Consider the following 11,703-nt stretch of genomic DNA (forward strand, 5'->3'; position numbering starts at 1 on the left):
TGATTTTCATTTCGGTCATGGTTTCCGCAGAATCTCTTGCAGGCTACTATTTCGACTCACTGAAGTGCCATATAGACGAATTGTAGAATTGATTTCCATAATAAGTAATAGTGGGTGGCTCTTCTCTCCCGTGGAAAAAATTGGAGCCGCACCACCCGGAGAGCGACCTCTATGGCATGAAAGATACCTGCTGTGCCTGTAATCGTAAAAGTGTGTGCCTCAGGCTGGCTGTTGAGAGCTCGATCTATTACTTGACCATCTATGTGTTGGGTCTTTAACTCTCGTTGTCAATGTTGTTTCACGTATTAGTACCAACTGCTGTAGCATCGCACTTGTCATTCAGAGTTAATTCAGACTCCAGTTATTAAATGATAAACGACTACATATAAAGCTGTAATACATACTCAATCAATGGTTGTAAGAACTGTCTGAGTATAGGTAGGACGTGGGACCATGATAGTAGACGATATCTCATCCTAACTGGCCTGTCGGAGTATAAACAGTAACACAAAGAAGGAATTCGCTTGAGGTCAGGCGACAGAACAGATGTTCGTGGATTTACTAGCCAAACAAGAGAGAGATTGATAGAATGCCTGCTACTGCTGTGGCATTTGACTATCGAAAGTTCTCAGCCAAAGATGTCACCGGAATTCAGATTATCGTCTAACATTCACAATGGCTCCACAATCGCACTAGTGTACTCTAGGACACTCGCTAGTATAGAGTAGCAATAACAGTGCTTCACTGATTCGCTATAACCAGTAGCCCTTCAAGTCGTTATTTGTTCCATTATTTGTTCCCTTTCAAAATTTCGAGCTAATGTTACAAATCTACTTCAACAAAATGATAATCTCGGTAAACCGATACAAAGTGGGCGTAAACATTGCATAGGCTTACTGGGGTTTGTATGTATACAGACGGGCGAGTGGAGGAACGCTACATAGTAGATAGGCAGCAGTGACGTCACCGGCTTGCGCACAGATGATACCGATTTCAAATCTTAACTTCACCTAGAGTCGAACCGCTCTACATACAGTAGTATAATGTATCATAGAATATAAGAAAATAATTAAAAACAAGCAGAAGCCACTGAACAAGCTGGCAAGCAGTCTCCAATATACTGCTCTGCTATTCTCGCTGCTCATTGTGAACGATAATTTTGTACCTTTATCTGTAACCGTTCAACAGTGTAAAACGGTCGTCAGGTACCTGATTATTGTGAGAGAGAGACCGAGTGGTGGGTACCCCTGCCCACCACATTTGTCTGCTCCACGGGCTGCGCAAACCCGATGGAATACAAAGGTATATGTACTTACTTCTTCTTTCTGTCGCTTCTACTGAAATACTAACTACTGACGCTCTTTCCCTTTGCCTCTGTGCGCTTTTCGTCCCTTATTAGCCCTTGGTTGATCCTAACCTCCAGTTTCCACCAGCCGTCTATACAGTCGACCATCCAACCCATCCAACCCACCGTTACTCACTCCGTCTTGTTACTGGGCAGCCCACCCCACTAGTCTAGCTCATCCTATTATACCGGATAGAATTGAGCGCCTACTGAGTCTACGAACGACACTAATATTCGCTTCCGCGCTTGACTCGCCCGCATCGGCAATTTCCATATTACATTACATATTCTCCAAGATCCCGCCAGCAGAGTCGTGGTGCCTTTGACGCTTATCGGTTCGTCTCCTCAAAAGACCCTACCCAAGTTCTGACGCAGTTCGACTCGGTTCCATGTCTATGACAGAAATCTATACTTATTTTTCTTAATTTTACTCTAATTTTATTTCGCTGAGACCACTGACATCTCAATTACGCATGGGTGTTTACGGATACGCGTCCTCTGTCCCGTGTAGTCCGTGATCGTCCGATCTATATTCCAACTCGTATGTCGTCTCTAGATTTTAGCAATCTTGAAGCTGCGGAATCGCCTGACATTAACAGAACACACAATAGCGCTTTCTTGCTTAGAATTGTGCCGCGAGCCATCGAGGTTGATGAATATTGATCAAATTTTGAACTCCTCCACTGCCCAATCCGAAGGTAACGACTCGAGTCAGCCTTCTACGCCTGCGCTTGACAATGCGTCGTCCGCGCCTACGGTGACGAAATCGTCGCCGCAGTCGCTGTCACGGCATCCCACACAGAAGCAGGCGTCGCCTACTTCACTGCCTCAGGACGGCAAGTTATCCTCACAGGAAGAATCGAAATTTGCAGCTCCAACGACTCTGAATACTCCCCAATCTCAGCCGCCGTTGGGTGGACCTTCTCTACTACCACCGCAATCTATTCTTCCTCAACATCATCAGCCCCAACAACAGTACCAGGCACCACAACAATCCTACACATATCAGCAAGAGTATCATCAGCAGCGGTATCAGCAGTACCCTCCACAATCGTATTACCAAGAGCTGCGGCCCGGGTATCAGGCGCCGACTGGACAACATCATATACAGCGCATTCAGCAGCATCAGTATCAGCCGACAGAATTGTCTGACCAGCCGCCGGAGACGTATGCAACCGTAGCTTCGAACGATGCGGCCCAGCAGTACGGAGTGCTGCAGGCGGGACATCCACTTTCTGTCGCTCAATCCCTTGACAAGAACTATGGCGAGTCTTCGTCCATGAGTCTATGGACGCCGCCGCGACAGCCAAGTTCATCCCAAAGCATCCACCAAGAAAACCTCGCGCCGGTACTGGACTCTGGCGTCGGTAATTTCGCATATGCATACGACGGTACCGGACTGCGCAGGGCGACCTCAGATGGCGATCCGCAGGAAGAGTCAAGCATGTCGGCGGTCAAGCCCAAGCGGCGAAAAGCGCCTAACTCGACGTGGACCCTCGAAGAAGACCGTAAACTGGTGGGTCGGCGCGTTGTTAATATTGAGACATTGACTAACACGGCCTGAAGGTCGACATGGTTCTGCAGACACTGCCGCGCCAGGATTTCAGCGAGTACGCACAGATTCTGAATAAACGCGACGGCCAAACAGTCCGGTATAGATGGAAAGTTCTGGTCCGGCGGGCTAAAGGCGAGAATGAAGACGTGGGGTGAACGTGACGTGACCCTCCCAACGTTTTGTATTATAAGCATCGATATATTGGGAAGTTCCAGTCTGATTTCTTGCATACAGTATTTGATGATAATTTATTTGAGATTATGAGTTTGGAGTGTACTATTACGCATTGCTTGATCATCTTGACGCGCATCTTTTCTGCTGTGATAATGTATTTCTAGTATTATTATGTTTTGAAGACGTTCCAGTCTTCATTTTCTTTCTTCCTTTAGTTGTACGCCATTAGAGATTGTAAGAGTTACGGTATGGAATGCGGTCGAGCACTACGATCGTCGGCGAATGAAAAGTCATAGAATTAGTTTGGTTTAATTTATCACCCTCTTCGCATTTTAGTGGTATGGACGGAGAACGTATTGCGCTATTGATGGGAGGAGCTCTGGTTGGATACATTTGACACTGTCCCCGGACGACATACAATGCTCGTACGGAGGGCTAGCGAGAGAGAGTTTGGTATATCTCTGTTTCGCGACCATTAGATTGTTGGGAAGTCGATTGTGCACGCCACTCACTCGTGAAGCGGGCTCGTGTGCAACATGGCTCCCGGTCAGACTCGCAGATCTCCAATTCGCGAGCCACGTGCCATTACTATATTAAATGCACGTGAATAAAAGCACTTCTGACTACGGTGGAGTACAATATGGGGAATATGCATGCATGTATGAACAGTTCGTCCCCATGCTCTTCGACTTTTTTGACCGTAGCATCACCACATGCCGTACTCCAAAAGTAGTCGCGGCTAATTTGGCAAACAGCAGCAAGATATTCCTTACCGAAATACGGTCCTCGACACAAGTTATCGGATAGATTTTCGTGCATCCAGGCAACGCTCTATCGCTGCTCCGGCATTTAGTTCCACTGTGTGCCAAATTCAGAAACAGCGATGGCGGGGCATGCACGGCCGGGCCGTTAGACGCACTACCTGCATGCGGTAGCGTCGGGTTGTCAGATATGCTTGTCTAACACACTCTACATTTGTCACGCACGTTGTTCCATCAGACCCAGCTGTATATTGTAGATTGCTGGATTAGTTGAGTGACGGGTGAATGATTGCCTGGCTTGGAAAACAGGTACTTGTCTGGTCAAGTTATCGAGTCACCATGAGATATTGTTACGTACACGTGGATATTATGTAGACTCTTAGTGGTTATTTTAGTAGAAGTTTATTTTGTTTCTTATGATGCGTTGTTGCGTTCAGGGGCAGACCCCCATTTATATAAATGGTTCTTCTCTCCTCTTTGTTTTTGGGGGGATATAGGCAATGATATATATATCCGTTGTTGATAGATATCTTCACCACAGCAGAGAGACTCAATGCGTGAAGTGGGCTATGTTTATTGTAATCACAACGCACTAATCATAGAGGATTGGAACGGTGTCCCAAGATGTTATTTCCTCAAAGCCTGCGACCGGAAACGTCGGGCTGCTGAGTCAGATTACACTATTAACCGATGCTGGACATGACCTCTCAAGACTCTGACACGAGACTCGCTGTATAGGATAACGCGATCAACGGGTACATTCATTCCGAACACACGACACAGTGGCATGGACCGATAACGGGCGACAGAATAGTAAATAGGACAGGAATTCTGGTACTAACGATATATCCATATATCATTTTCTCATTGATTCTGCCAACTGCTTCGCCATGCCTTGGCGAACTAAACTCACGAAACTCAACCAGTACTAAACCCTTACAAATGTGCTCTGATCTATTGCCAGCTCTCGTGATTCCTCTCGATTCCTTTGTCTCGTAAATTAATAAAGCGAACAGATATCACTGTACTATGCAGCGAAATGACACGATTTCGAGGCTGCATTGACATTCATGCCGGTAAAGTCAAGCAAATTGTCGGTGGCACGCTCTCCAACGACACCGACACGGGTCTGAAAACCAACTTTGTCGCAACACTGCCGTCATCGCATTTCGCGACATTGTACAAAGAGAACGGGGTTACCGGAACGCATGTCATCAAGCTTGGACCTGGATGTGATGACGCTGCTATTGAGGCCCTGGGTGCTTGGAAGGGTCAGTTTAGCACTGGCGTGAGAGAGTGTGTGGGCTAATGGTTTATTAGGGGGCTTACAGATTGGCGGGGGCATTACATCCGACAACGCACAATTCTGGGTAGACAATGGCGCGGCGAAGGTAGCTAAATTAACATTATTTATCAAATTCTAAAGGTTGCTTCTTCTTCGCGTGCTAACGTTCTAGGTCATTGTTACCTCATATCTCTTCCCGAATGCACAGCTCGATTTGACGCGCTTACGGCAATTACACGACAAAGTCGGCAAAGAAAGATTAGTCATCGACTTGAGCTGTCGCAAGCGAGGAGACCAATGGATCGTTGCGATGAATAAATGGCAGACTTTGACCGATACCAAGATCAATAAGCGTGAGCCCTCACCCTGTGTGTTCAGCGTATTGCTTGACAAGGGAACTAATTTGGTATAGAGACACTGGAATTTTTGGCAGGATATTGTTCTGAATTTTTGGTTCATGCCGCGGATGTCGAGGGTCTTTGCAGAGGAATCGACGAAGATTTGGTGGTCGCGCTTGCTGAATGGTCGCCTATCCCGGTCACGTACGCCGGTGGTGCGAAAAGTATAGACGATCTTGCTCTTGTCAATAGGCTGAGTGGAGGAAAAGTCGATCTGACGTACGGCAGTGCATTGGATATTTTTGGGGGCACGTTGGTTTCATTTGATGCCTGTGTTGTGTGGAATAGGGAGCATTGATATCTTCAGGGATTTATACGATAGTCGAGGTCAGTATATATTAGGGATCTTAAACAAACAAACGCCAGATATTTTACATATATTTACAAACACGTCTGCGCTTCTATGCGACTTGCGACTAACTCGGTTTGGGAATTAGTGATAGTCGTTTGCCAATATAATTGGCAACTCCAAGCAATGTTGTTTTGAAAACGCCTGCATCTATTTAGCGCCGTTCCTTGCGAATAAAAGAGATCCACTTACCTCCTGTGGTCTGCCCGCTCCTTATCGTACCTCTGAACCATGGCACAAGAAGTATCTTCAACAGCTTGAGTCCGAATCCTTGCGCAAACTGTACCAAGACCTGATCTTTAATCGTAATCCAAGCAATCTCCAGTATGGATCCCCCAGCTTTTGCAATCGCCCGCATGTACGTCTGCTCAGCGCGTAAATCAACCATGACAGCAATCACGTACAGGGCATGTATATTCGTCCGCAGCCTGTAAAACGGATCAAATTCGTCGTCCTCCTCGTCGTCGGAATAAACTATACTGGTGGAGTACCCACTATCGCTGTACCCATTCGCGGCATCTTCGTCTACAGCCGCAGAACTGCCTGACAAAGGATGCCTGAGCACACCGAGGGCCGGTCGAGCTGGGTCGCGTTCAAAGTCGGCCTCGCTGGCTGTACTACTTCCACTCCCACTATCATTCCTTGCCTCAGTCGACGGCCGCATGAAGGACGTGAAAAGCTGCGCCAGTTCGGTTTCGGTGAGATCGTCTTCTTCAGGTGCACGCCGGGCGCCTGTTAGCGACACGTTTGCAGATGGGAACACGGATATTGGAAACCGTGATGGGTCCATGAATATTTCTGGGGCGGTAGACCATTATGGTAAAATATGCGGCGATGGTGTACTTGTTTTTGTCGAGTCGACTCAAGCCGGGTAATAAATGGTTAAATTACACGGCCGCAGTCGAATACTTCGTATTAAGTACTTGTCATGACCTTGACACTTTCCGGGGTACTTGTAATTCACATTCGAAGATCAACTTACATATGGAAATATACGCACTCAATCGTAGGCGTAAACCGTGAGTCTAGATGATTATCGCACGCATGGTATTATGGCGGTGGGAGCGCCGCACGGAGTTATAAATCTCAGCCGTTGCGTCATTGTGTGTCCCAGTACGATTTACACTGTTCAAAGCACACGACCAGTCATGCCGTCGCCTGAATTCATAACAAAACCACCGGACGGATTCTCTGCTCTCTCGATTGTGCGCGGCTTCCAATTGACCATTTTAGGGGCCTACCGCGCACTGCAGAACCCGGATCTGCTGAGAGGCAAGTACTATAAACAGGCTGCCTACGCGATCGCAATTTCCCTGATCATTCAGTTTATAATAACCATTCCTCTCTGGACTGTCAAGATCGTGATCAGCATCATTACGTGGATTTTTTCAAGCAGTGGAGACCATGAGGCGGGTGAGCGTTCGACGAGGGTGGTAAACGGCATCGATTTCATTGAGAGCAATGTTATAAATCTAAGTGGGCTGTTGATCGGTCTAATGCGGTATTTGCGGCCCGAAATGGATGAGATGTTTATGGAATCGTTGCGGTTTATAGATGAGGTTTATTTCAGGATGCATCCCGAGAAGGCAATTACCCCCGAAACGACCGAGCCCGACAATAAAATGCCCAACAAAATCGATGGGAGCGCAACCACATTTTCGAGGTTTTACGCGCCGTTATCACTCTACACGACGTCTTCAGCGCGCACATTATCGGCGTCGAGAATACATTTTGCCGCTGCGTCGGCGGAGAAGGAATATGTGCCGATGCCGAACAATGCCGCGAAGTTCGTATCGCGGTATTTTAGACGGTCGATCTTGTCCATCGCGATTTACTTTCTCTCATTGATCCCGTATGTTGGCAAAATTGTTCTTCAGGCAGTCTCGTTTTATAGCTTTAGAAAGACTGTCGGTGTTGCTCCTGCAGTTGTGGTGTTCAGCCTGGGAGTGCTCGTGCCCAAGATATGGCTTACGATCTTTTTGGCGAGTTACTGGGGCAGCAGGAGTCTTGCCAGAGAACTGGTACGTGGTCATATGTGATCATATAAACGAAACACATTACTGAGTGACACAGTTAATTCCGTACTTTGCCCGCATCCCGTTCACGCCAAAGCAGCGGGACGCGTGGTTTCGTGCACGAGAAGGTGTTCTGTTCGGTACGTCGGAATTGCGATCCAAACCGTAGTGGATTGCCCTACTAACACGTCACTTAGGCTTCGGTTTGGGCTTCTACTTCATCCTCAAGATTCCATTTGTTGGGGTGCTCCTCTACGGAATCGCAGAAGCCTCGGCCGCGTACTTAGTCACGAAGGTAACCGAACCGCCGCCACCGCCTACAAAAGTTCTGGAATGGACGGAGACCCAGACAAAGTGGAATAAGCGCAAACAGATACTCAGTGGGGAGATTTTGCAGAGCGAGGGGTTTAGACCTCTCATTGGCGCAACAGCAAGTGTGCCGGGCGGGTGGATCAAAATTGAAGAGAAAAAGGAGCACTAGCTTATTTAAGTGGTGGCGACCTCTTAGTGTACAATTTCTGGTTTAATGTATGTTTACGGTATGTATATAATTCTAGCTATGTTTAAGGAAATTGAGTTTGTGTTTTCATATCAAGGCAGTACGATGGAAGTGTTGCTAGATAATTGTAGTTTCCCTGCCAAGATTCAATGCTATAACCTCAATACTATAACCGTATGCTGCCTGTATCTAATTGCTTTTTCATCAAATCAATTACGTGAGAATTCCAGCAAATTTGGTACGAATATAGGAAACACCAGTAATAAGGGTACGGGTTTCAGTAGGACGGCGCAAAACTACACGCTTCCACACGGGAAAATTTCGCCGGAGAGATTGACAATTAGTCAAAGTACAAGTTTCAGCCCAGAGATCGGACGTTTATCCAACCTAGAGCTTGAATTTCGCGTGCTACAAAAAGATACGCACTATGGCTTCTGTTGACGAGAGTTTGACGCCGACTGCGGAGGAGCAGGTATGTGATGAAGTACGATGTTTGCCATTTGCAGATCTCGTGAGGTAGATCGTTCTGTGGAATGCAAAGGGTTTCGCACGGCAGCAGTAGAGCGGTGCTAATGAGCGCACTAGTTGGAGTTTGATCCGACGATAAAGAAAAAGAAGAAGAAATCCAAGGCTGTTTCGTTTAGCCCGGACGATTTGGATGATGCCGCTCCTCAGGATGAGACTCGTAGGTTTTTGGTTTTTTTTGCTCACGTATTCGAATCTAAGCTCGTTGAATCTTCATTTGCTTATACGATCGGGACTAATACTGGCATAGCTGACCCAGAAGTTGACGAATTGACGGATATGTTCGCCGGCTTAAAGAAGAAAAAGAAGAAATCGACGTCGTCAGCGCCACTTGAGGCTGCCGAGGACGCTTCGGCAGGGGACGCAGGTCCCGAGGATAATGTTGAGGACTTTGATTTTGGCGGTCAAAAGAAGAAGAAAAAGAAGAAAGTAGCGGATGTGAGCGCGTTCGAGCAGCAGCTTGAGGAAGCTGGTGTCAATGAAGAGGAAGACGCTGGTGAAGACGACACGTTTGAGAAGCCGGAGGGCGAGGAAGAAGGTGAAGGCGAGGAAGAGGAAGCTGGCTGGCTTAATAGTGACCGCGAGTATTCGTACGAAGAATTACTTCACCGATTCTTTAAGATTTTGCGGACGAACAATCCTGAGCTGGCGGGCGAGAGAGGACAGCGGTATAAGATTCCACCACCTAGCGTTATGCGTGAAGGTAACAAGAAGACAATTTTTGCGAATCTGAAGGATATATCAGATCGGATGCATCGACCTTACGAGCACGTCATGCAGTTCTTGTTCGCGGAGTTGGGTACCTCGGGTTCGGTTGACGGTAACTCACGATTGGTCATCAAGGGCCGTTTCCAGCAGAAGCAGCTCGAGAATGTTTTGCGGCGATATATTAGTACGTATCTGTGTCGTGATGTGGTGTGAATTGCGGGTTTGCTAACAAGCGCAATAGTGGAATACGTCACCTGCAAGACCTGCAAGTCGATCAACACTCACTTGGCCAAGGAAAACCGTCTGTACTTCTTAGTGTGCGAGAGCTGCGGCAGTCGGCGGTCCGTCAGCGGAATCAAGACCGGTTTCCAGGCTCATATCGGCAAGAGAAAGAAAATGCTCGGTTAAACTATGGGATCAGTGTGGCTTGTCATGTCGGGTATGTATATTTGTTACGTCTTCGGCCGTTCGAAGTTATCACATTGGGGGAGGTAACACACAATATATTTGATGTTAGTTGTAATACGTATTACAAATTCTACTGAATATCAATGACAATCCAAATTTTGTCCGCGTTTTCGTCTACAAACTCATGGCTCGGCAACCTTGACGGCGGTTCCTCCATTATTTGAACTTTCCACAGACGCGACAATAACTGCGAAATGATGGAATGCTTTCTCAGGCGGAATCTATAATGTCGTTAGCAGGAGCCCACAGCGGTTCAGATAAGCACGAACCTTCAATAAGGATTTGTCCTGCTTTTGAACAGCTTCCGCGAAGTTCTCAAACTCTTTAGGAACACCTTCTTGGACATTGTCCGGAACAGATACGACTTTGCCGGCTTTGTCGGCATCGGTGTAAAGCATAAGTGTCGCGTTCGCTTTGTCTGAAAAGTCGTAGATCACAGTTCCATTTGTACCATTAATCGAGAGCTTGTTGATACGAGGGTTTGACACGGCCTAGGATGTTAGTCTCTTAATAACTCAATAGTACAGTATGCAGGACAGTACGCACAGAGGTGTAGGTGAAGCTTCCCAGGACGCCGGACTTCATTTTTAGAGTTGCGGTGAGAGTGTCGACGTCACCGGATTGCTCGCGAACTTGAGTGGCCAACGCCGAGACCTGTTGCGAGTTAAAACCCAGCCCAATTCATAGTAACCAGTACAATCTTACTGAATTTACTTGGCCCAAAATCTCAGTGAACAAAGCAACCTGGTGAACACCGCCATCTTGTCGTCATTAGCAGTTGTAACCCATCTCTAACTCTCGGATAACTCACCCGACAGAAATCCACCAACATGCTCCGGCTTCTGTCGCCACCAAGTATCCAAATACTGGTTATTAAAATTAAACGGCGCCGTGCAATAATGTGAGAAATAAATGACTTCGCCAATCTGCCCCAGAAGCGACTTAATCTCGGGAATCACATTCCAAAACACGAAATTCTCGAGAACGGCAACGGGTATCTCTGTCGATCTTGCCACTGCGACAATTTCTTTGGCTTGCGCTAGAGTTGCCGCGATTGGTTTCTCGATCGCAATGGGTTTGCCGGCGCTGATGGCGGTTTTGACTGCTTGGAGAGTGAATTGCGACGGCAGAAGCGCGTCGATAGCATCGACGTCTGGGTCGGAAAGGAGTGATTCCAGGGAGTCGTACACTTTCGAGTCCGGAATGCCGGCTATTGCGGCGAATTTCTTGGCCTTGTCTACGCTGCGGTTTGCGCAGGCGGCCAGCTGGAGAGAGGAAGGGATAGATGCGATGGCGGGGTAATGGCGTTGGGAGGCGAAAATCTGTGTATCTCACATTAATATAGTCAATTCTAATATTTCGTATATGTGCTACCATGTACATGGCATTCAATAGTTTTACGAGCCATTTCGTCAACTGCTAGAGAGCATAGACGGAAAAACTCACCCCGGTGCCAATCAAGCCAACTCTGAGCGGTGTTTCGGAAGACATATCGACAGATTTATTGCTTAGTCAAGGCAATCACTATGACAGAATAAGAACAATAGATGTTCAGTGGTTAACTTGAGGTGGTTGAAGAGTATATTAATAGTTTGGATCAGACGCCGGCTCGAGGCTGCAA

At 47.2% G+C, this 11,703-nt stretch overlaps 6 protein-coding genes across 6 annotated transcripts; 4 read left to right on the forward strand and 2 right to left on the reverse strand.

The window, feature by feature from the left end:
* Positions 1 to 1,701: 1,701 nt before the first annotated feature.
* Positions 1,702 to 3,231, forward strand: V1508DRAFT_278123 (uncharacterized protein). Its single transcript, XM_066936507.1, has 3 exons — positions 1,702 to 1,886; positions 1,945 to 2,861; positions 2,912 to 3,231. The coding sequence occupies exons 2-3, from the start codon at positions 1,998 to 2,000 to the stop codon at positions 3,053 to 3,055; spliced, it is 1,008 nt and encodes a 335-aa protein (XP_066797719.1). The 5' UTR covers positions 1,702 to 1,886; positions 1,945 to 1,997; the 3' UTR covers positions 3,056 to 3,231.
* Positions 3,232 to 4,839: 1,608 nt separating this feature from the next.
* On the forward strand, positions 4,840 to 6,143 carry V1508DRAFT_366211 (uncharacterized protein). Its single transcript, XM_066937358.1, has 4 exons — positions 4,840 to 5,106; positions 5,156 to 5,226; positions 5,293 to 5,473; positions 5,533 to 6,143. The coding sequence occupies exons 1-4, from the start codon at positions 4,875 to 4,877 to the stop codon at positions 5,814 to 5,816; spliced, it is 768 nt and encodes a 255-aa protein (XP_066797720.1). The 5' UTR covers positions 4,840 to 4,874; the 3' UTR covers positions 5,817 to 6,143.
* Positions 5,838 to 6,897, reverse strand: V1508DRAFT_411901 (uncharacterized protein). Its single transcript, XM_066939534.1, has 2 exons — positions 6,060 to 6,897; positions 5,838 to 6,011 (listed from the first exon to the last, which is right to left on the reverse strand). Exons 1-2 carry the CDS (start codon positions 6,655 to 6,657, stop codon positions 5,935 to 5,937), a joined length of 675 nt encoding a protein of 224 aa, XP_066797721.1. The 5' UTR covers positions 6,658 to 6,897; the 3' UTR covers positions 5,838 to 5,934.
* V1508DRAFT_411903 (uncharacterized protein) lies at positions 6,800 to 8,695 on the forward strand. Its single transcript, XM_066939535.1, has 3 exons — positions 6,800 to 7,888; positions 7,941 to 8,022; positions 8,080 to 8,695. Exons 1-3 carry the CDS (start codon positions 6,920 to 6,922, stop codon positions 8,361 to 8,363), a joined length of 1,335 nt encoding a protein of 444 aa, XP_066797722.1. The 5' UTR covers positions 6,800 to 6,919; the 3' UTR covers positions 8,364 to 8,695.
* V1508DRAFT_278264 (domain found in IF2B/IF5-domain-containing protein) lies at positions 8,587 to 10,163 on the forward strand. Its single transcript, XM_066936508.1, has 4 exons — positions 8,587 to 8,853; positions 8,967 to 9,066; positions 9,166 to 9,798; positions 9,856 to 10,163. The coding sequence occupies exons 1-4, from the start codon at positions 8,809 to 8,811 to the stop codon at positions 10,020 to 10,022; spliced, it is 945 nt and encodes a 314-aa protein (XP_066797723.1). The 5' UTR covers positions 8,587 to 8,808; the 3' UTR covers positions 10,023 to 10,163.
* Positions 10,097 to 11,688, reverse strand: V1508DRAFT_411909 (uncharacterized protein). The gene is made up of 6 exons (XM_066939536.1): positions 11,529 to 11,688; positions 10,894 to 11,404; positions 10,788 to 10,843; positions 10,629 to 10,736; positions 10,352 to 10,573; positions 10,097 to 10,303 (listed from the first exon to the last, which is right to left on the reverse strand). The coding sequence occupies exons 1-6, from the start codon at positions 11,571 to 11,573 to the stop codon at positions 10,205 to 10,207; spliced, it is 1,041 nt and encodes a 346-aa protein (XP_066797724.1). The 5' UTR covers positions 11,574 to 11,688; the 3' UTR covers positions 10,097 to 10,204.
* Positions 11,689 to 11,703: the final 15 nt, after the last annotated feature.

The sequence above is a fragment of the Lipomyces doorenjongii genome, assembly GCF_038497915.1.
Source record: "Lipomyces doorenjongii strain NRRL Y-27504 unplaced genomic scaffold V1508scaffold_8, whole genome shotgun sequence".
In the NCBI taxonomy this organism is placed as follows: Eukaryota; Fungi; Ascomycota; class Lipomycetes; order Lipomycetales; family Lipomycetaceae; genus Lipomyces; species Lipomyces doorenjongii.

What these genes read in the sequence shown, in the direction of transcription:
- V1508DRAFT_366211 (XM_066937358.1), top strand. Translation starts at nt 4,875, where the DNA reads ATGACACGATTTCGAGGCTGCATTGACATTCATGCCGGTAAAGTCAAG. An exon ending in GGCCCTGGGTGCTTGGAAGG is followed by an intron (nt 5,107 to 5,155) that starts GTCAGTTTAGCA and finishes ATGGTTTATTAG; the next exon opens with GGGGCTTACAGATTGGCGGG. An exon ending in CGATACCAAGATCAATAAGC is followed by an intron (nt 5,474 to 5,532) that starts GTGAGCCCTCAC and finishes AATTTGGTATAG; the next exon opens with AGACACTGGAATTTTTGGCA.
- V1508DRAFT_411901 (XM_066939534.1), bottom strand. Translation starts at nt 6,657, where the DNA reads ATGGACCCATCACGGTTTCCAATATCCGTGTTCCCATCTGCAAACGTG. An exon ending in GAGCGGGCAGACCACAGGAG is followed by an intron (nt 6,012 to 6,059) that starts GTAAGTGGATCT and finishes AAATAGATGCAG; the next exon opens with GCGTTTTCAAAACAACATTG.
- V1508DRAFT_278264 (XM_066936508.1), top strand. Translation starts at nt 8,809, where the DNA reads ATGGCTTCTGTTGACGAGAGTTTGACGCCGACTGCGGAGGAGCAG. An exon ending in CGCTCCTCAGGATGAGACTC is followed by an intron (nt 9,067 to 9,165) that starts GTAGGTTTTTGG and finishes TAGCTGACCCAG; the next exon opens with AAGTTGACGAATTGACGGAT. An exon ending in TGTTTTGCGGCGATATATTA is followed by an intron (nt 9,799 to 9,855) that starts GTACGTATCTGT and finishes CAAGCGCAATAG; the next exon opens with TGGAATACGTCACCTGCAAG.
- V1508DRAFT_278123 (XM_066936507.1), top strand. Translation starts at nt 1,998, where the DNA reads ATGAATATTGATCAAATTTTGAACTCCTCCACTGCCCAATCCGAAGGT. An exon ending in TCGAAGAAGACCGTAAACTG is followed by an intron (nt 2,862 to 2,911) that starts GTGGGTCGGCGC and finishes CACGGCCTGAAG; the next exon opens with GTCGACATGGTTCTGCAGAC.
- V1508DRAFT_411909 (XM_066939536.1), bottom strand. Translation starts at nt 11,573, where the DNA reads ATGTCTTCCGAAACACCGCTCAGAGTTGGCTTGATTGGCACCGGG. An exon ending in TTGGCTTGATTGGCACCGGG is followed by an intron (nt 11,405 to 11,528) that starts GTGAGTTTTTCC and finishes TGAGATACACAG; the next exon opens with ATTTTCGCCTCCCAACGCCA. An exon ending in GAAGCTTCACCTACACCTCT is followed by an intron (nt 10,574 to 10,628) that starts GTGCGTACTGTC and finishes CTAACATCCTAG; the next exon opens with GCCGTGTCAAACCCTCGTAT.
- V1508DRAFT_411903 (XM_066939535.1), top strand. Translation starts at nt 6,920, where the DNA reads ATGGCGGTGGGAGCGCCGCACGGAGTTATAAATCTCAGCCGTTGCGTC. An exon ending in GGAGTCTTGCCAGAGAACTG is followed by an intron (nt 7,889 to 7,940) that starts GTACGTGGTCAT and finishes TGAGTGACACAG; the next exon opens with TTAATTCCGTACTTTGCCCG. An exon ending in ACGAGAAGGTGTTCTGTTCG is followed by an intron (nt 8,023 to 8,079) that starts GTACGTCGGAAT and finishes CACGTCACTTAG; the next exon opens with GCTTCGGTTTGGGCTTCTAC.